The sequence below is a fragment of the Phycodurus eques genome, chromosome 18 (genome assembly GCF_024500275.1).
Source record: "Phycodurus eques isolate BA_2022a chromosome 18, UOR_Pequ_1.1, whole genome shotgun sequence".
NCBI classification, from domain to species: domain Eukaryota; kingdom Metazoa; phylum Chordata; class Actinopteri; order Syngnathiformes; family Syngnathidae; genus Phycodurus; species Phycodurus eques.
The window spans coordinates 19387682-19404105 of NC_084542.1; the positions used below are offsets into that span (position 1 = coordinate 19387682).

General features: G+C 46.4%; 1 protein-coding gene across 1 annotated transcript in view; it reads left to right on the plus strand.

Moving 5' to 3' along the window:
* The window catches only part of adgrg6 (adhesion G protein-coupled receptor G6), a 43690-nt gene that overhangs the window by 4818 nt on the left and 22448 nt on the right, over positions 1-16424 (plus strand). Inside the window, exons 5-15 of the mRNA XM_061703634.1 lie at positions 353-635; positions 4054-4227; positions 5973-6038; positions 6237-6299; positions 10148-10236; positions 10532-10584; positions 10665-10688; positions 10767-10918; positions 13633-13744; positions 14956-15044; positions 15133-15197. Coding sequence (XP_061559618.1) covers positions 353-635; positions 4054-4227; positions 5973-6038; positions 6237-6299; positions 10148-10236; positions 10532-10584; positions 10665-10688; positions 10767-10918; positions 13633-13744; positions 14956-15044; positions 15133-15197 — 1170 coding nt within the window. The remainder of the gene's footprint in view (positions 1-352; positions 636-4053; positions 4228-5972; positions 6039-6236; positions 6300-10147; positions 10237-10531; positions 10585-10664; positions 10689-10766; positions 10919-13632; positions 13745-14955; positions 15045-15132; positions 15198-16424) is intronic.

Genomic DNA, 16424 nt, shown 5'->3' on the forward strand with positions numbered 1-16424 from the left:
CTTTATTAAACACATGACACAAATGTTTTTGGGGTCTGGAATGGATCGATGGCATTTCAGTTCATTTCAATGCTGTAAGTTTAGGGATGAGCTAGGTCACACAAGCAATTAACGAGTTACACAATGATGACATCACACGTCACAAAAGGATGATCTCACAGGTCATGTGGTGATGACATCACATGTCACGTGGTAATGACATCACACATCATGCAGTGATTACATCACACGGTGATGGGATCACATGTCACGCGGTGATGGAATCACACATCATGCTGTGATGACATCACAAGTCACACGATGATGACATCACAAGGCCTAGAAGTTAACGTTCCGATGCCATGGTGCGCAGGCGGAGTGGATCTTCACGTACACCAACGCAGACGGAAACATGGCGTTGGCGCTGGGTGCGGACGCTGGCGGCCGCGTCAAAATGGTGGTGGCAGGCGCGACATGCTCGCTGGACTCCATTGTGACAGCGGGCGACTGGACGTCCTCCATGAGCGGCTTGTGCGTGCTGTGGGCATCGTCCGGTGGCCGCGTGGGCGTCTACTTCAACGGCAACCACTGGGCCAAGACCTGCTCGGATTCCAGCGGGCGCTCCGTGCTGGGTGGCGGCACCTTTCGCCTGGGAGGTGAGACCTTTTTCTTTCTTCTCCTTTCTTTTAAAGGCGGCCGGCCGGTACTTCTAAGAAGTCAAACCCTCCGAATGATGGAGGTGCGAGTGAGTCAAATACTGGACAGTGGTACCTTGACCTATGGGTAGCCCAAGTTTTTTTAATTACGAGCTGTCGCTTGGTCAATTTTTTATATATGCCACCGTTACACCAGTCGGGAGACATAGTCGCTCCAGTGTGTCCTGGGTCTTCCCTGGTTTCTCCTCCCAGCGGGACATGCCTGGAACACCTTATCAGGGAGGAGTTCAGGAGCACAAAGATCATCCTATCCTGATGCTTCGCTCTACTCTGAGACCCTCCCGGATGATCGAGCTTCTCATCTTCTCTCTAAGATCCAGACACCGTGAGGAGGAAACTCATTTCACCACTTGTATCAATTACCTAACCCTCTTTCGGTCACTACCCACAGCTGATGACCATAGGTGAGGGTAGGAACGTAAATCGACCGGTAAGTAGAGAGCTTTCTCTTCTGCTCCTTCTTCACCATGATGTCCGCATCACTGATCAATCCGCCTGTCAATCTCCTGCTCCATTTTTCCCTCACTCGTGAGCAATACCCCAAGGTACTTTAACTCCTCCACTTAGGGCTGCATGTCTTCCTCAACCCAGAGACGACACTCTACCATTTTCTGACAGCGGAGCATACCCTCAGATTTGGAAGTTCTTATTCTCATCCCAGCTGCATCACACTTGACGTTTTACATCTGTAAAAAGCAGAGACACAGTACTGATGCCACCAAACCGTACCCCCTCAACACCTCAGCTGTGCCTAGTAATTGTGTGCACAAAGTTTACAAACAGAATCGGGGACAAAGGGCAGCCTTGGCGGAGTCCAACCCTCACTGGAAATGAATGCGACTTACTGCCGGCAATGTAGACCAAACTCTGACACCGGTCGTACAGGGACCAAACAGCCCATACTAGGGCATCTTGTATCCCCTACTCACAGAGCACTGCCCACAAGACCGCAGGGGAAATTGTTGAACACCTTCTCCAAGTACACAAACAACATGTAGACTGGTTGGCGTATTCTGATGGACTCTCCAAGACCCACCTGAATCGACCTTACCAGGGAGACTGAAGAGTATGATCCCCTATTGTTGGAAGACACCCTCCAGACTCCATTCTTAAAAACGGGTACCACCAAACTGGTTTGCCAATCCAGAGGCACTGTCCCTGATGTCCATGCGATGCTGGACATCGGTCTGTCAACCTAGAGAGCCCCACTACATCCAGAGCCTTTTTGGACCTCCAGGCAGATCTCATTCATCCCTGGGCCACTAGCACCAAGGAGCTGTTTAACCACCTTGGTGACCTCAATCCAAGAGATAGAGAGCCCACCTCACTGTCCTTCCTTATAGGAAGGTGTTTTGGTGGAGTTGAGAAGGTCTTTGAAGTCTTCTCCCCATTGACTCACAATGTCCCGAGTCAAGGTCAGCAGCACTAAGGGGAAAAACTCGTTTTTTCCCCTTAGTGATAACCAAACTGTCAGTACCCATCAGTTGCCTCACAAGCTAATGGGTCCCACAGGCCCGAAAAAACCCAATGGCATCCTTAACCGCCGGTGTCCACCGACTGGTTCGGGGAGTTCCTCCACGAAAAGCACCGACCATCTGATGGCCACAGCTCACATGGAACATGGCCTAATAAGACTCAATGTCCCACACCTCCCACGGGACTTGATCGATGTCCAGAGGTGGGTGTTGAAACTTCTTCTGACAGAGGACTCTGCCAGATGTTCCCAGCAGAGCCTCACAATAAGTTTGGTCCTGACAGGTTGGACCGGCATCTTCCACCACCATCTGAGTCAGCACACCACCAGATGGTGATTGGTTACAGTGCTGCCCCTCTCTTCGCCCAAGTGTCCAAGACCTGCGACCACTGGTCAAATTACACAAATTCGATCATCAAACTGCGGCCGAGGGTGTCCTGGTGCCAAGTGTATGTATAGTATATGTATGGACACCCTTATCTTTGAACATTTTGTTTGTTATGGACAATCCGAGATGAGCACAGAAGTCCAATAATGGAACACCACTCGGGTTCAAATCGAGGGGCCCGTTCCTCCCAATCACACCGCGCTGTCATTGCCCACGTGACCATCGAAGTCCCCAATAGAACGAGGGAGTCCCTAGAGGAAGCACTCTCTAGCACCCCCTCAAAGGACTCCAAAAATCTGTGGGCACTCTGAGCTGCTGTTTGGTGCACAAACAACAGTCAGGACCTGTCCCCCCACCTGAAGGCGGACGGAGTCTACCCTCTCCACCACTGGGGTGAACCATAAAGTACAGCCACCGAGTCGTGGGGCAATAAGTATGCCCACACCTGCTCGGTTCATCTCATCAGGGGCAACTCCAGAGTGGAATATAGGAATGGTATCAGTGCACAAGCTGTGTGTTGAGGCGAGCCTGACCAATCTAGTGAGAACCTCTCCACCTCGCACACCAGCTCGGTCTACTTTCCCAGCAGAGAGGTGACATGCCACGTCCCTAGCTTTAGCTGTGAGCTTCTTGCTCACAGTGCACCCAAACCCCGTTGGCCCATGGGAATTGACATTGACTCTTCATGCTATGCCAATGTCAAATGTCTTTATAATTAAATAAAAATTGTCAAACATTTCCACTTTTTTTAATGTTTAAAATAGTGTGCCATCTTTCAGCATTTTAACTTTTGATGTGGTGTTGCAGGGTTAAATTATATTATTGACTGTGTGGTAGACCAATAAAAAAACGTGCGGAGTGCAAATGGGCCCCGGTCAAGAGTTTGTACACCCCTGATTTAGTCTTTAATGATGCCACCGTGATTATTTTTTAAACGTGAGAGTCAGCCGGTGTATCCGGAGAAAACCCCGGCAAGCACAGGGAAAACATGAAAACTCCACACAGGAAGGCCGCAGGCCAAATTCAGAAACAGAGCGTCAGAATTGTGAGTCAGACGTGCTAAACACTGGGTCGCCGTGCTGAATATTCGTCCACCGTGCTGCCTCAAACCCAAAAATTTAATCAAATGTTAAACATGCGACAATTAAACAGAACCGACATATAGCAAGTGAAGAAACCAGCCCCTGTGTAATAGTGTTCCCCCACTATATCAGTTTGCCTAACGCGGCCTCACTACATTGCATTTTTTTTTTGGGTGAGTGGAATGTATCTGCTTGTGGATCGCAGCAATCTTTTGCTATAGAGACCATTTTACTTTTTTACTTTTACTATCATGCCCTTGCATGTAGGAAAGGAGAGCCACAGTCGCCTGTGCACTTTTCAGCCATTTATTAAACGCTACAGACACTATAACTTGCGATAAGCGGTTCTCTGTATTTTGTGTCCCCTTTTTTTTTCCTTGTTAGAATGCTAATGTTAGCTTTTGTGTGGATCAGGGCCGAGCAACTTTTTGGGCAGCATGTACAATGTTCGCCTTTGGGACTACGCCATGACGGTACAGCAGCTCAACGCGCTCACCTGCCACGTGGCAGGAAACGTCATCGACTGGGACAAAAACTTCTGGGACGTACCTCCCACCCTGGCCCAGACGGACGCCGGCCTAAGCTGCAGTGAGTCGCTCTTGAGTCTCATTCTAGTCTGGGTCTTTTTTCTTATTAGTTTCTCTCTAGTCTCTTTCACTTGTTTCTCGCGTGTCTGTAGTTTTCGCTTGTCTCTTTCAGTTCTCTCTAGTTTTTTGTTTGTTTCGCTCGTGTCTGTTGTTTTGGTTTGCTTTTGGTTTGTCATTTGGTTCATTGTTTACTTCCTTGTTTTTTTTCCTTGTTTAACTTATTTGCTTCCATTTTTGTGACCTTGTTTGAGTTGTTTCGTTTTTGTTTCCGTTTGTTTGCTTGTTGGTTTCCTTGTGTCCTTCCGTTTGTTCCCTTGTTTGTTTGCTTCCTTGTGTTTTCGCCTCATTTGTTTCCTTGTTTGTGTCCTCATTTGCTTCCTTGTTGGTTTGTTTCCTTAATGTCACTTCCGCACCCAAATGGAAGCAGTGAGGAAAATGACTAGGACATTCCGCTGGGCTGTTAAGCTAATGGACTGCAGCTGCTCCCTTGAATTCTCAAAAGACGGCGTGCCGCTTTGCATGCGTACGTGTGTGCACACCAGCACTCTACAAGTGTGTATACGTGTATGTGTGCATGCGTTCGTGTGTGTTTGTGTGTCCTGTCTTTAATTAAAAAGACAATTTTTTATTTTTTATCGAGTGAGCTTTGAAACTGTTTTCCGAGCACTAATTTAACTTGCGTAAACTTCAATAAAAATATTGTAGATAATGAGAAAATAAGTGTTTCCTATTGGTGAAAAAAATGCTTCTTAGCAGGAATGCTAATCGCTAGTTGCTTTTTGGAGAAAAAAGTAGTAGAAAGGTTTGGAGAATTTGCTAAAGCCTAGACCAGACCATAGGATTTTGGCCCCGATATTGGCCCGATTAGCTTTTGTGGGCGAGTTCCCAGATCGGGCCCGACATATTTTGTTGAGAACGGCAAAACCTCTTGTCGTGTGACATAATCCACGACCAACGATTTGGCCCTATAATAGCCCTACAATGCCAAAATGAAAAGTCTAGCATGTTTGATTTTTTTGGATATCTTCCGTGTAGTGTGACATATCAATGACGACTCTCCAACAGTGCACCTTGACGTCGACTAATAGGATTGCATATTGTGACCAGCGCATCGCCTCCCGTGCTTGCTGTTGTCAGTGTACTTGGTTGCTGTCAAAAAAATTTCACGGGCACAAACCAATGTTTACTGAAGCTTTAGCGCATGATTCGACAGAACGCCAGCATGTTTACCTACAACCGTTAGTGCTAGCACTAGCTTGGTAGGATACATAAAGTTTTGTTGGGTGCTTGCGTGCCGTATTGTATTAAACGTACCTGACCATACCTCAAGCAATCCTTGAACGAACGTCCTCTCCCGAGCACCGGTGACGACCACCACACTTTTTTCCTCATTTCGTTCTTTTCCCCACACAATACATTGGCACGATCCATTGTTGTTCTCGTCACCATGGTAACGGGTGTATTCGGTCTCGTTAACCGGTGACACATTTTCTGGCTCTGCCTCTCTGACAGCGTTTGATCTGAAAAGAATCAAAGTATCTGAAAGATTTTATGGCACTAGACTGACAGTGCAATCGGGAAAGACCAAATTGTAGTCTGATCCAGGCATAAGTTGTTACCACTGACTTTCCCTTTCTAAACTAGCTAACTCTCTTGGCAGCCATGTTGTTTGGGTCAGCACTGCACATCAGGACACAATTTGGACATGTCCTCTGACTACATTTGGGTTTTTGTTTTGCCTTTTAGGTGTGTCACCACCCAGCAATGGCTCCCTCCACGGCAACTGCGACTCCACCCACCTGGGATGTCCAGGTAGAAAAACGATTTGACCGCCATCCACGCTGGGATGTGCGCTTGCTTTCACCTCTGTTATACACACTGGATGGTGTGTAGGTGTATGTATGTGTGTGTGTGTGTGTGTGTGTGTGAGTGTGTGTGCGCGCGCGTGATTAAGATTAATTCATGTTGGTCATCCTACTTGTCTTGTTTCTCCTTGCAACATTCCCGCAGCCGCTTCCTCTCCCGCTGACTCCACTAACACCATCCATGCTACTAATGCAACACATACACACGGTAGGTAATGCACGCACTCAAACGTATGCACACACACACACTCAATGCCACGCTACTCCATATCATCACCCTTCATCCTCTTTCTCATTTTTGTACCTCTTCTCCTTCCTCCTTCTCTTCGTCGGTGGTACAGTACCTTTCCATCATGTTGAAGATCCTTTTGTTTTGCTCTTTCCTCGTGTCTTTTTCTCCTCTCAAGTTCATTCATTTTCCGTATCCTCACGAGGGTCACGGGCGTGCTGGAGCCTATCCCAGCTGACTCTGGCTCTGACTCTCTGAACTGGTCGCCAAATGGAAATTTGATTCTGGGTTTATGTGAGGAAGATTGGGAAGTCATTTATGTACAGTAAATGTCGGCTCCCCAAAAAGGGTTTCACAACAACATTAAAATGTTCCTACTCGTACCATCGTAGAGCAACAATCGTAGGAATGGAATCTAAACGTTGCTGTTAAATGTCATGTGCTCCTCCATCCACTTGGACTGTTCCTCTTGTTCATTGTCCTTCTCAGTCCATCTGATCACAGCCTCTACGCCCACCCGCATGCCTCTAACCCCCATCAGTACCACCAGTCTCACCAGAACCAGTAGGAGTACCAGCAGGTGGTCCCTGGGTAAGCTGTCATTGGTCAACAGAAGCGTAAACAAGGTCAAGGTTCATTTTACGGTAGCAGCGAGCTTGCACTTCAGGGAAAATATTGCCCACATTCGTGACAGGCAAAGTCTTTCCGTGTGCGTGTGTTCTCCATTAGCAACAGTCATTTTTTTTTTTTTTTTTTTCACTGAATACTACATCTGGAGGAACAGAAGGGGGGGGGGGGGGTGGGAATCTTCAAAGTTAATCTTTGACATTACAGACAGATCTTTAACACTACATATTTATTTTTATGTTTTCCTCAACATACATTTTTTAAGAGGAAAAAAGTTTGTTTGATTGACAGATGTCAATCCAAAAAAAAATTGTGGTGTGGCTGACAGGTACACACACACACACACACACACACAGACACACAAACGGACACGCAGAGACAAAGACATGAAGACTCATCGACACAGACGCAGAGTCCCAAACACAGGCATTTGAAACATTTAGTTTTTTGGGGGTTCATTTTGCATCTGTTTGAAGTGATATTGGGTGCCGGGGCGATTTGTGTTGTGATGTGTTGCTATTTACATCCCGTGTAGCTCAGCAGACGCAGCGCCACACACTGGCAGCCATCACTAACAACACCCTCACTAACCTACCAACGCCTGGTAAGGATCAGTCCCGTGCTAATGGGCTAGCATAGCACGCTTCAAGCTATGACAATTGGTGTAGCATAGCATAATGTAGCATTGCAAGTGTTTGTCCATTAGTTCATAAAAGATATTATTAATTAAAATTATTTAAATATTAATGGCATATTTCATATTGCTAGTCACAGTGTATTGTGTTTTCACTTCCTGTCTGTAACAAAGTGTTTATGAAGTTAATGTTTTAAAGTTAGCACCAGCTATTTTTTTGTATTGCTCACTTTCGGCCATGCTAACGTGCTAAATCTCCTTTCTGCTTCACTGATTTCTTCTCATTAGCATGACAGTGAACCCCCCCATATTGTGGTTCTCCATCCACAAATTTGCCTAGCTTCTGTTTTTGACTTGGTGCCATTTGGTAGCATCTAGGTGCCAAGGAAACAATTGGGAGTGAGTTAAGAACCTTCATTTGGACAAAACAGTGTTTTGCTGTCATCTGTGCGTCAATTACGTTCCTATTCCCTGCCATTAGCAGTACTAGACATTGTCTCGTACAGTTGTCACTGTACGAGACAATGTTTACGCCGAGACTTAGTTGACCAATCATGATCAAATGTTGTGGCCTGTCACTGTTTTTCTGATGGCTGTTGTTTACTTCCTGTCATGTGTGCACGGCATCGCCTTTTGGTGGCAGCGGTTATGCAGAAGGACTTCTCAGTTTCAAGTTCAGTTTGTGAGTGGCACCACGGGGGACGCCACTTGGGGTGGCACGGGGGCACCGTCGGGGACATGCTTGTGTTTTTGCTACTCACAAAACTGCAGCCTCACCACCACAGGGCCCCCCCATATACACGGACCCAAAATATGAAGTCGCACCTACCTTAGCACCGACGCCCCCAATCCCGGGGCCACACGCCTCCTCTACCCGGTGGTGGTCTTTTCTGGCATTTGTCCCCACACCGCTCACAAAGGCAACTTCTGGTGGCCTGGGGCGCCAATGGAGGCATACTCGTGTTTTTGCTTCTGGACCCTCCAAACTGCCCTCCTAGGGGCCACCCCCATCAAGGCAACTGGCCGCTCACCTCAAATATGAAGCCACGCCCTCTTTAGCACTCCCAGCCCTACAGGCGTGTGGGGGGCGGTGACGCGTGGGCGGAGTCCCTTCGTGGCATTCATCTCCACGCCGCTCATCTCGCAGCGCAGGAAGCGGCCGAGAGGAGGTCGCCGGCCGGCCGTCACAGTAGCTCCACCAGGGCATGCCACCACGACCGTTGCCAAGCCTCTTGTTTCACAAGGTAACTCGGCTAGTGTGAGTGTTGCCACAGCTACAGGAAGTGGAGATATCAGCCGGGGGAGCGGAGCTTCCACCATCCAGAGGTTCTTAAGCCTCGCCCCCAGCAGGACCCATAATGCAAGTTCTGATGTTGCTTTCATTCCACCGTCTTTTCTCCACGACCCGCCCCCACAGAAGCCGTTTAGAAACTCATTGGCTCCTTCGACGGTGATGCCGTGGTCCTTAGCTCCGCCCACTCCCCACCCAGCACACACTGGGCAATCACGTGCCGGTGTCTTCAATGCCGCTCCAGCTCCACTGAGTGGGAACTTTGGAACTTTTTCGACCTTTGAACCAAAAAGTGCCTTTGCTGCGCCGCTGTCTGATTGGCTGTCGGCATTCTCGGGTCATGGCCCTTCACTTTCTCCTCCCGCGACAGGCAGCGAGGTGGAGCGTTCCTCATGGCACGTCACGACTTCGTCGAGTGATGGCTTGTCGCTTCCTGTTTTGTCAAACGCGCTTCCTGTCGCATCCGTTGTCATGGTAACACGTGGGACCAGGCTGGAGGCGGATCCATGGATAACTCTTCACTTTGACTCTGCCCCCGACCAGCGGGCTTCAGGGGGCCGTCCCTTTTTTACTTCCTTCCCCTGCCCTACTTTGAGCCCGCCCCTTCCTCATTCTGTCTCCCATCCTCCTTTGACCCCACCCCTTCCTTCTTTGACCCCCCGTCCTCCTCTGACACCACCCCTTCCACATCTGACTCCTCCTCTTCAACCTCCCTCGGGTGCTCCAGTCGTTCCGGCCCTCACATTGGCCACGCCTCCCGAGCGCGACCTCACTTCCTGTCAGCTGACAAACACGAGCTGCGCATCCTCTGGACTCCCGCCGCTGAGCCCTTCCCCCACCCCAGTGTGCCATCCCGTAAACAACATGGCTGCGGGCCTGTGGGGCCCGTGTCCAAGCAAGCACGGCTGTGATTGGACGAGGGACAGTAGGTCAAAATGAGCAATTCTAATCAGAATCATTCAAATGATATGGGTGTTTACAATTTATTTCGCCTTTTTGATTGGTGCTTCTTGGGTGAGGTGACAGCTGCCAATCAGTAGGGTGGGCGGGGTCTTTCAGGTGGCTGGTGATTGGCTCATCAGTGAATTGACTTGACCTTTTGATTGATTCCTTGTGCTCGTCATCGCCTTCCGCGGCTGCTTGTGTCATTAGTGTAGACTGGTGGCCAAAAGCAAACAGCAGCTGCTATTACTCAACACAGCCATGTTAGTGTAGTTGTGGAACAATGTTTTTAAGTCAAATCAAAGGTTTTCTGTTGGTTTCGTGTTTGTGCAGAGGCCTTGTTCTACAGACTGGCTGTGGTGGTGCATGATGGGAGCTCGACCCTAACTCGAGCTGCCGTGGAGGAAGCCGTGGGCTTCTGGGTAAGTAGCCTGACCACGTTTTCACACAGTAAAGGCTAACTCAGACTAAGGCTAATAGTAATGCTAGTGGAGGGCCATTGCCAATGCTGACTAATGCTAATGGAGTCTGATGCTAATATTAGAGTTGGACTAATGTTAGGGTGATGTTTGTTGAGGCTCATGCTACTGGAGGCTAAGGAGGGGTAATGCTAATGTTAGACTAATTCTAGTGGAGGCTCATGGTGATTTTAGGCTAATAAAAATAGATCATATGCTAAGCCAACACTAATGTCTGCATGCGTGCGTGCGGTGTCAGCTCAACGAGACCTTCCACAACTGGACTCACGCCGCCTCTGTGGACTCGCTCAGGTGAGTCGCAGCTTAGCAAAGGAAAAGATGTCTTTGCCACGCGCATGTTACGCTAACGCTACCTTTTCTACTTCCTGCAGCGTCCAGCCTGCAGGTCACTCAAGGTCAAAGCCTTTGCCCTTCAGGTTTAAGATCACGGTTATGTTGTGTGGCGCTCACATTGAGCCGCTGCTGTCACGCAGCTTCCTGTGCCGTGCCCTGCTGCGCCACCATGAGATCACTGATGACATCACAGATGTACCTGTGGAGGTCCGTGACAGAATCTCCAGTGGCGACCCTCGGATTGGCGCCGGTCTCGAGGTCCACGCGCACTCCATACGTGTCAACGCCTTGGGTAACACCACCAAACACACGCTTGCTTTTCTTCACGTCTTTGAGCCTTGTCCTGACACGCAACTCTTTGTTTTGTTTTTTGACATCCTGACAGAAAGTGTTATTGTTCTTACTCCTGATTCAAAACAAATTATAAATATATGGACAAGTGTTCATTTTTTTTTTATTTCCTCTTGAAGATGGCGCCAAGTTGGGCAGTTTTGAGGCGTGAGCATCAAGCTGGTTCCAAAACTATGGACCATATAGCACACACAATTTAGGCTGCACGTTTGAAACCTTCACTTAGTGTTGTAGTGTCCATGTAGGGAGGAACTAATTGGGATAAATTCAGAGTTTTGGGATTTAATTAATACAATACAATGTTTTAATTAGTACATCATACATGCATTTTGATAGACGTTGATTTTGGGAGGCCTTAGTATTCCATGGCGATGGAAGAGCAGACGAGTGGGAGCGTTGAAATCAGACCAGGAGAGGGCACGTACCAGTTTCTTTTGCAGCACTTGGAGGTTTTTATTATGTGGCTAGGAAACGTGTTGTACCAGGTGACATTACCCTAATGCACGTTCAATTTTGTATTTTAAATTTTGTATGAGAAGCGATGAAGATGGAATAAAATTATGTATTTATTGGTTTGAGCAACATAAAATATTTTTTACATGGGCAACAATATGACTTTTAAGAGCTATAGTTTATTCAGATAAATTTAGTGCAGCTCACTGTTAGGGTTAACCCTTACATTGAATATTTTTTTTCCCATTGAAACCACATTGATTTCTAAAAGTGCTTTATTTAGAAGTCATTCAAGTTCAAATGGGTTCATGTGGGCCAAGAACAAATTAGTATCAGAATCAGCTTTATTGGCCAAGTATGTTACAAGACACACAAGGAGTTGGTCTCCAGTCGTTGGAGCCACTCTAGTATAACAACAATCATCCACTATGACAAAATATACATTTAGGACATAAAAAACACGTGTTGGGAGTTATTGAGCAATGAAAGTGTACCACTGGTGTGCTGATTTAATGGCAATTGTGCAAATGATGCAGAGTCCTTAAGCATTTTAGAGCAGTTTAAAGTGACTAAGGATGTGGAGGGTCCAAGGGGATTTTGCATGCACTTGTTTTAGTCCTTTCAGCGTGGAAGTTCTCAAGAGTGGGTAGGTGGGTGCCGATAATTTTTTCAGCACCCTTGACTGTCCGTTACAGTCTGATTTTCTCCTTTTTTGTGGCAGCACCAAACCAGACTGTGATGGATGAATACAGAACCGATTCGATGATCGCTGCGTAGAACTGCCTCAACAGCTCCTCTGGCAGGCCGTGCTTCCTCAGAAGCCGTAGGAAGTACAGCCTCTGCTGGGCCTTTTGATGATGGAGTTGATGTTGGTCTCCAACTTCAGGTCCTGAGAAACTGAAATTTCCAGGAACTTGAAGGTCTCGACGGTTGACACAGGGCAGTTGGACAGCGTGAGGGACAGCTGTGGGGGAAGGATGGTTCCTGAAGTCTACAATCATCTCTATCGTCTTGAGCGTGTTCAGCTCCAGGTTGTCGGCCGCACGAAAGCTCCAGCCGCTCCACCTCCTGGCGATACAAGGACTGGTCGGCGTCTTTGATGAGGTCGATGACTGTGATGTCATCTGCAAACTTCAAGAGTTTGACAGCCGGGTGCGTTGAGGTGCAGTCGTTCTTGTTGGGTGAGAAGAGCAGTGGAGGGAGGACTGTTCCTTGGGGAGCCCCGGTGCTGATGGCGCTTGTGTATCGTTCGCTAAAAGACTTTGTGGAGCACATTTGAGGAATTAACAAAATCGTTGATGTACAGGATAAAGATAGGCGATCCCTATATGGACCTGTAAAACCCGTGCTCAGTAGTTCAATGTAATTAATTTGTGGTCTTTCACATAGACGTACAGTATTGTTCCATTCCATCTTGCTAACTGCTAAATCAGTCCAAGGCTAGACCTTTGCCATCGTGGTGCAGTTTCCGAATCAAAATGTCAGCATTGATTGTGTCAAAAGCTTTGGACAAATCCCCCCCCAAAAACTCCTACTACACAGTCACCGCCATCGATTGCATGTTGTCACTGAATATTCCCATACAGGTGGCACTATCCTTGCAACAATCATATCCAATTTATTTCAATCATTAAGTCTATTGGAGACAACTCGCTCCAGGATTTTAGAGAGGGTTGGCAAAATGGATATCGGATGGTAATTGCTTTTTCACCGGATTTGAAGATTGGGAGAACTTTGGCTATTTTTGGTTTGTGATATGACTTGAGTGGAGAGGGACACAAAACACAGAAGACAAACGGTTGCACAATTACTTCAATAAAGATGCAGTGACTAGGCTTTTCCCTGTCAGGAATCGCCACGGCGAGTCACTCACATTATTTCTTTGGCACAGTTTTTATACTGGATGCCCTTCCTGATGCAACCCACCCATTTTTATCTGTGCTTGGAACGGGCAGTGGCTGGGCATTGCACTGACCGGGAATCAAACCCAAACCGTCTGCGTGAAAGGCAGCAGCATATAAAATGTACCACTACATTACTAGTGCGAATAATTACTCCAAAAATGGGTTTATATTATATTATAAGGATCTTTGTTATTTGACATCGTAACAGAGAACTGTCTTTTCTTGTTCTTGTTCTTATTGGTTATTTGGCATCCTGACCAACAGAGAACTGTTGGTGTTTTTCTTGTTGTCCTGCCAGAGAACTGTCCAGAAGACGACACAGTTCACTACCGCTGGCCTGAGACCCCGCCCAGCGTAGCTCAGCTTCTGCCGTGCTTCCCCAACAAGGAGCAGAGCGCCACCCGCAGCTGGTAACAACAACAAGCACATGGAGGCAGAGGTGGAAAATGTACTCACATGGTGTACTAAAGTAGAAGTACACATACTTGTCAAAAATTGTGCTAAAAGTACAAGTACTGATTCAACTCTCTTCTTAAGTCAAAGTAAAAAAGTACAGATTCTGAAATTTCTATAGTAAAAAAGCAAGAAGTCAAATCTTTGCTGTAAGTTCTTTACATAACATCCCTTTTGATAACTTTGTGGGGAAAAAAATTTCACAATATTTTCCCTTTTTTATTAACTTTATTTTTATTAGCTTTCCCTCTCTCATGCTATTTTTTTACATTGTGTTGTCATACACTGATGTTGAAAAAAGGTAACCAGCCTATTTTGACAAAGGAGGGGGAAAGTACGCATCTTTTTTTATTTTTCAAATTTAGGGAGTAAATGTAAAAAGTACTATTAAGTTAAGTCAGCTTTATTTTTCAAGGCACTTCACACATTGATCAGGTCAAGAACCATCTGTAATTTGTATAATCCGATCTAATCTAAATGTGCATTAAAAGATAGGTTTTTAATACTCTTATTAACATCTAGTTTGCATTGATCGGTAGCGCCTACCTGAGGGAAGGAGCTAGAAGAGCTGGTGATCGGGATGTGGAGGGTCCGAGAGGATTTTGCACGCTCTTGTCTTAGTTCTGGCAGCGTGCAAGTCCTCAAGGGTGGGTAGTCGTCCATTTTGTTGGGTAGGGAGTGTACGTTCGCGAGGTGGATGGACGGAAACGCCAATCTGTATCCGCTCTTGTGGAATTTCACCTGGATGCCGGCTCGCTTCCCTCTGTGGCGTCGCCTCCGCCTCCATGCGCCAAAGACCGCGGTCGCTGCTCCGGTGAGTAACTCGGGGGCAAAAAACTGAGCGGATTTGCGAAAGTTGGTGAAAGAAAGTCCGGAGAAGCCTCCTTGATGGTTAGCAAGTCTTCCCTTGTGTAAGTGAGTCGTGTAATGTCTCCAAAGACGAACGAAAAACACAAAAACAATACTAGAGAGCGCGTAACCGAGGCGACCACACTGGTAGGCGCCATCTTTAATGTTTTGTCTGAATGAAAAGTCACAATGACCGCATCAGCCATGATATTGATATAATACAGATACCTAATAGAAGAAGGAAATGGAATAATCAATCAATTTATGGGCAGCGCCATATTGGGAGAAATGGATAGCATTTCTCTCTTTCTCTCGTCAGCATGATCGACCTTCACGACTTTTCATCCTTCTGGTCATCCGCCGACTTCAGCAACTGCACCGACATCGATGCCATCCAAGTGTCGGCAGGTAGACCCCCCCCTCCTCCTCCATCAGTCACGTGACACCAACAGACCCCTGAACCCGTTCCTAATCATTTGTCCTGTGTTGGGTGCAGAGAATGCGGCCGAGGTCGCCGTGCAGCTCGCCGCCATCACCGACAACCAGCTGTCCCGGGAAGAGGTGAGTGTAATGCCACGCACTTTCGGTTTTAAAGACTGATCCCGCACCACCTCTTGCGGTCAATTTAGCTATATACAAAATAACTTCATTATTTACCATTCACTCATGACACACCGAAAATTTCGACGAACGAGTTGAGTCATATTAAAGCAAATTCATCCACATCAATACTTGAGTTTTATATGGACCGATCGTCTAATGCGTAGCTAGCATAGCTATTAATGTATGGGGAGAGATATGTCTAAAAATTATTTGCACATGTTTTTCAAATCCACAAATATATCTCTGATTTACACTTGTTTTTCAAGTCCACAAATGTTTTGCACATTTTTAAAATTAACAACTATATCTGCGATTTACAAGTGTTTTTAAAATGTCGTGTGTGCATTTATCATGACTTAGCATTTGTAAATATTCAATTTTGCTTGTGAATTGTTGGTGTGGTTGTGGATCAGCAGGCACGCGCATTTATTTTTTAGACAACGCAGTTTCAAGTTGAAAAAAAAATCACACGTGTGGGAAGGTCCTCCCCTCCATCCGCTAGGCGGCAGGTTTGATTTTCAAATCCACAAATGTATCCGCGATTTACAAGTTTTTCAAATCCACAAATTATTGCACGCGTTTTCCACGTGTAAATTGGGGATATATTTGTGGATTTGAAAAACAAGTGTGAATCGCGGATATACAACCCCAATTCCAATGAAGTTGGGACGTTGTGTTAAAACATAAATAAAAACAGAATACAATGATTTGCAAATCATGTTCAACCTATATTTAATTGAATACACTACAAAGACAATATATTTAATGTTCAAACTGATAAACTTGATTGTTTTTAACAAATAATCATGAACTTAGAATTTTATGCCTGCAACACGTTCTTTAAAAAAAAAAAAAAAAAAAAAAAAAAAAAAAAAATTAAAAAAAAAAGCTAATTTGAAATTGTTTTTGGAAATTGTGGACGTCGTGTCCTCTGAGCCAAAGAGGAAAAGAACCATCCGGACTGTTATGGGCGCAAAGTTCAGAAGCCAGCATCTGTGATGGTATGGGGCTGTGTTAGTGCCAATGGCATGGGGAACTTGCACATCTGTGAAGGCACCATTAATGCTGAAAGGTACATACAGGTTTTAGAGAAACATATGCTGCCATCATATGCTGGACGTCCCTGCTTATTTCAGCAAGACAATACCAAACCACATTCTGCACATGTTACAACAGCGTGGCTTC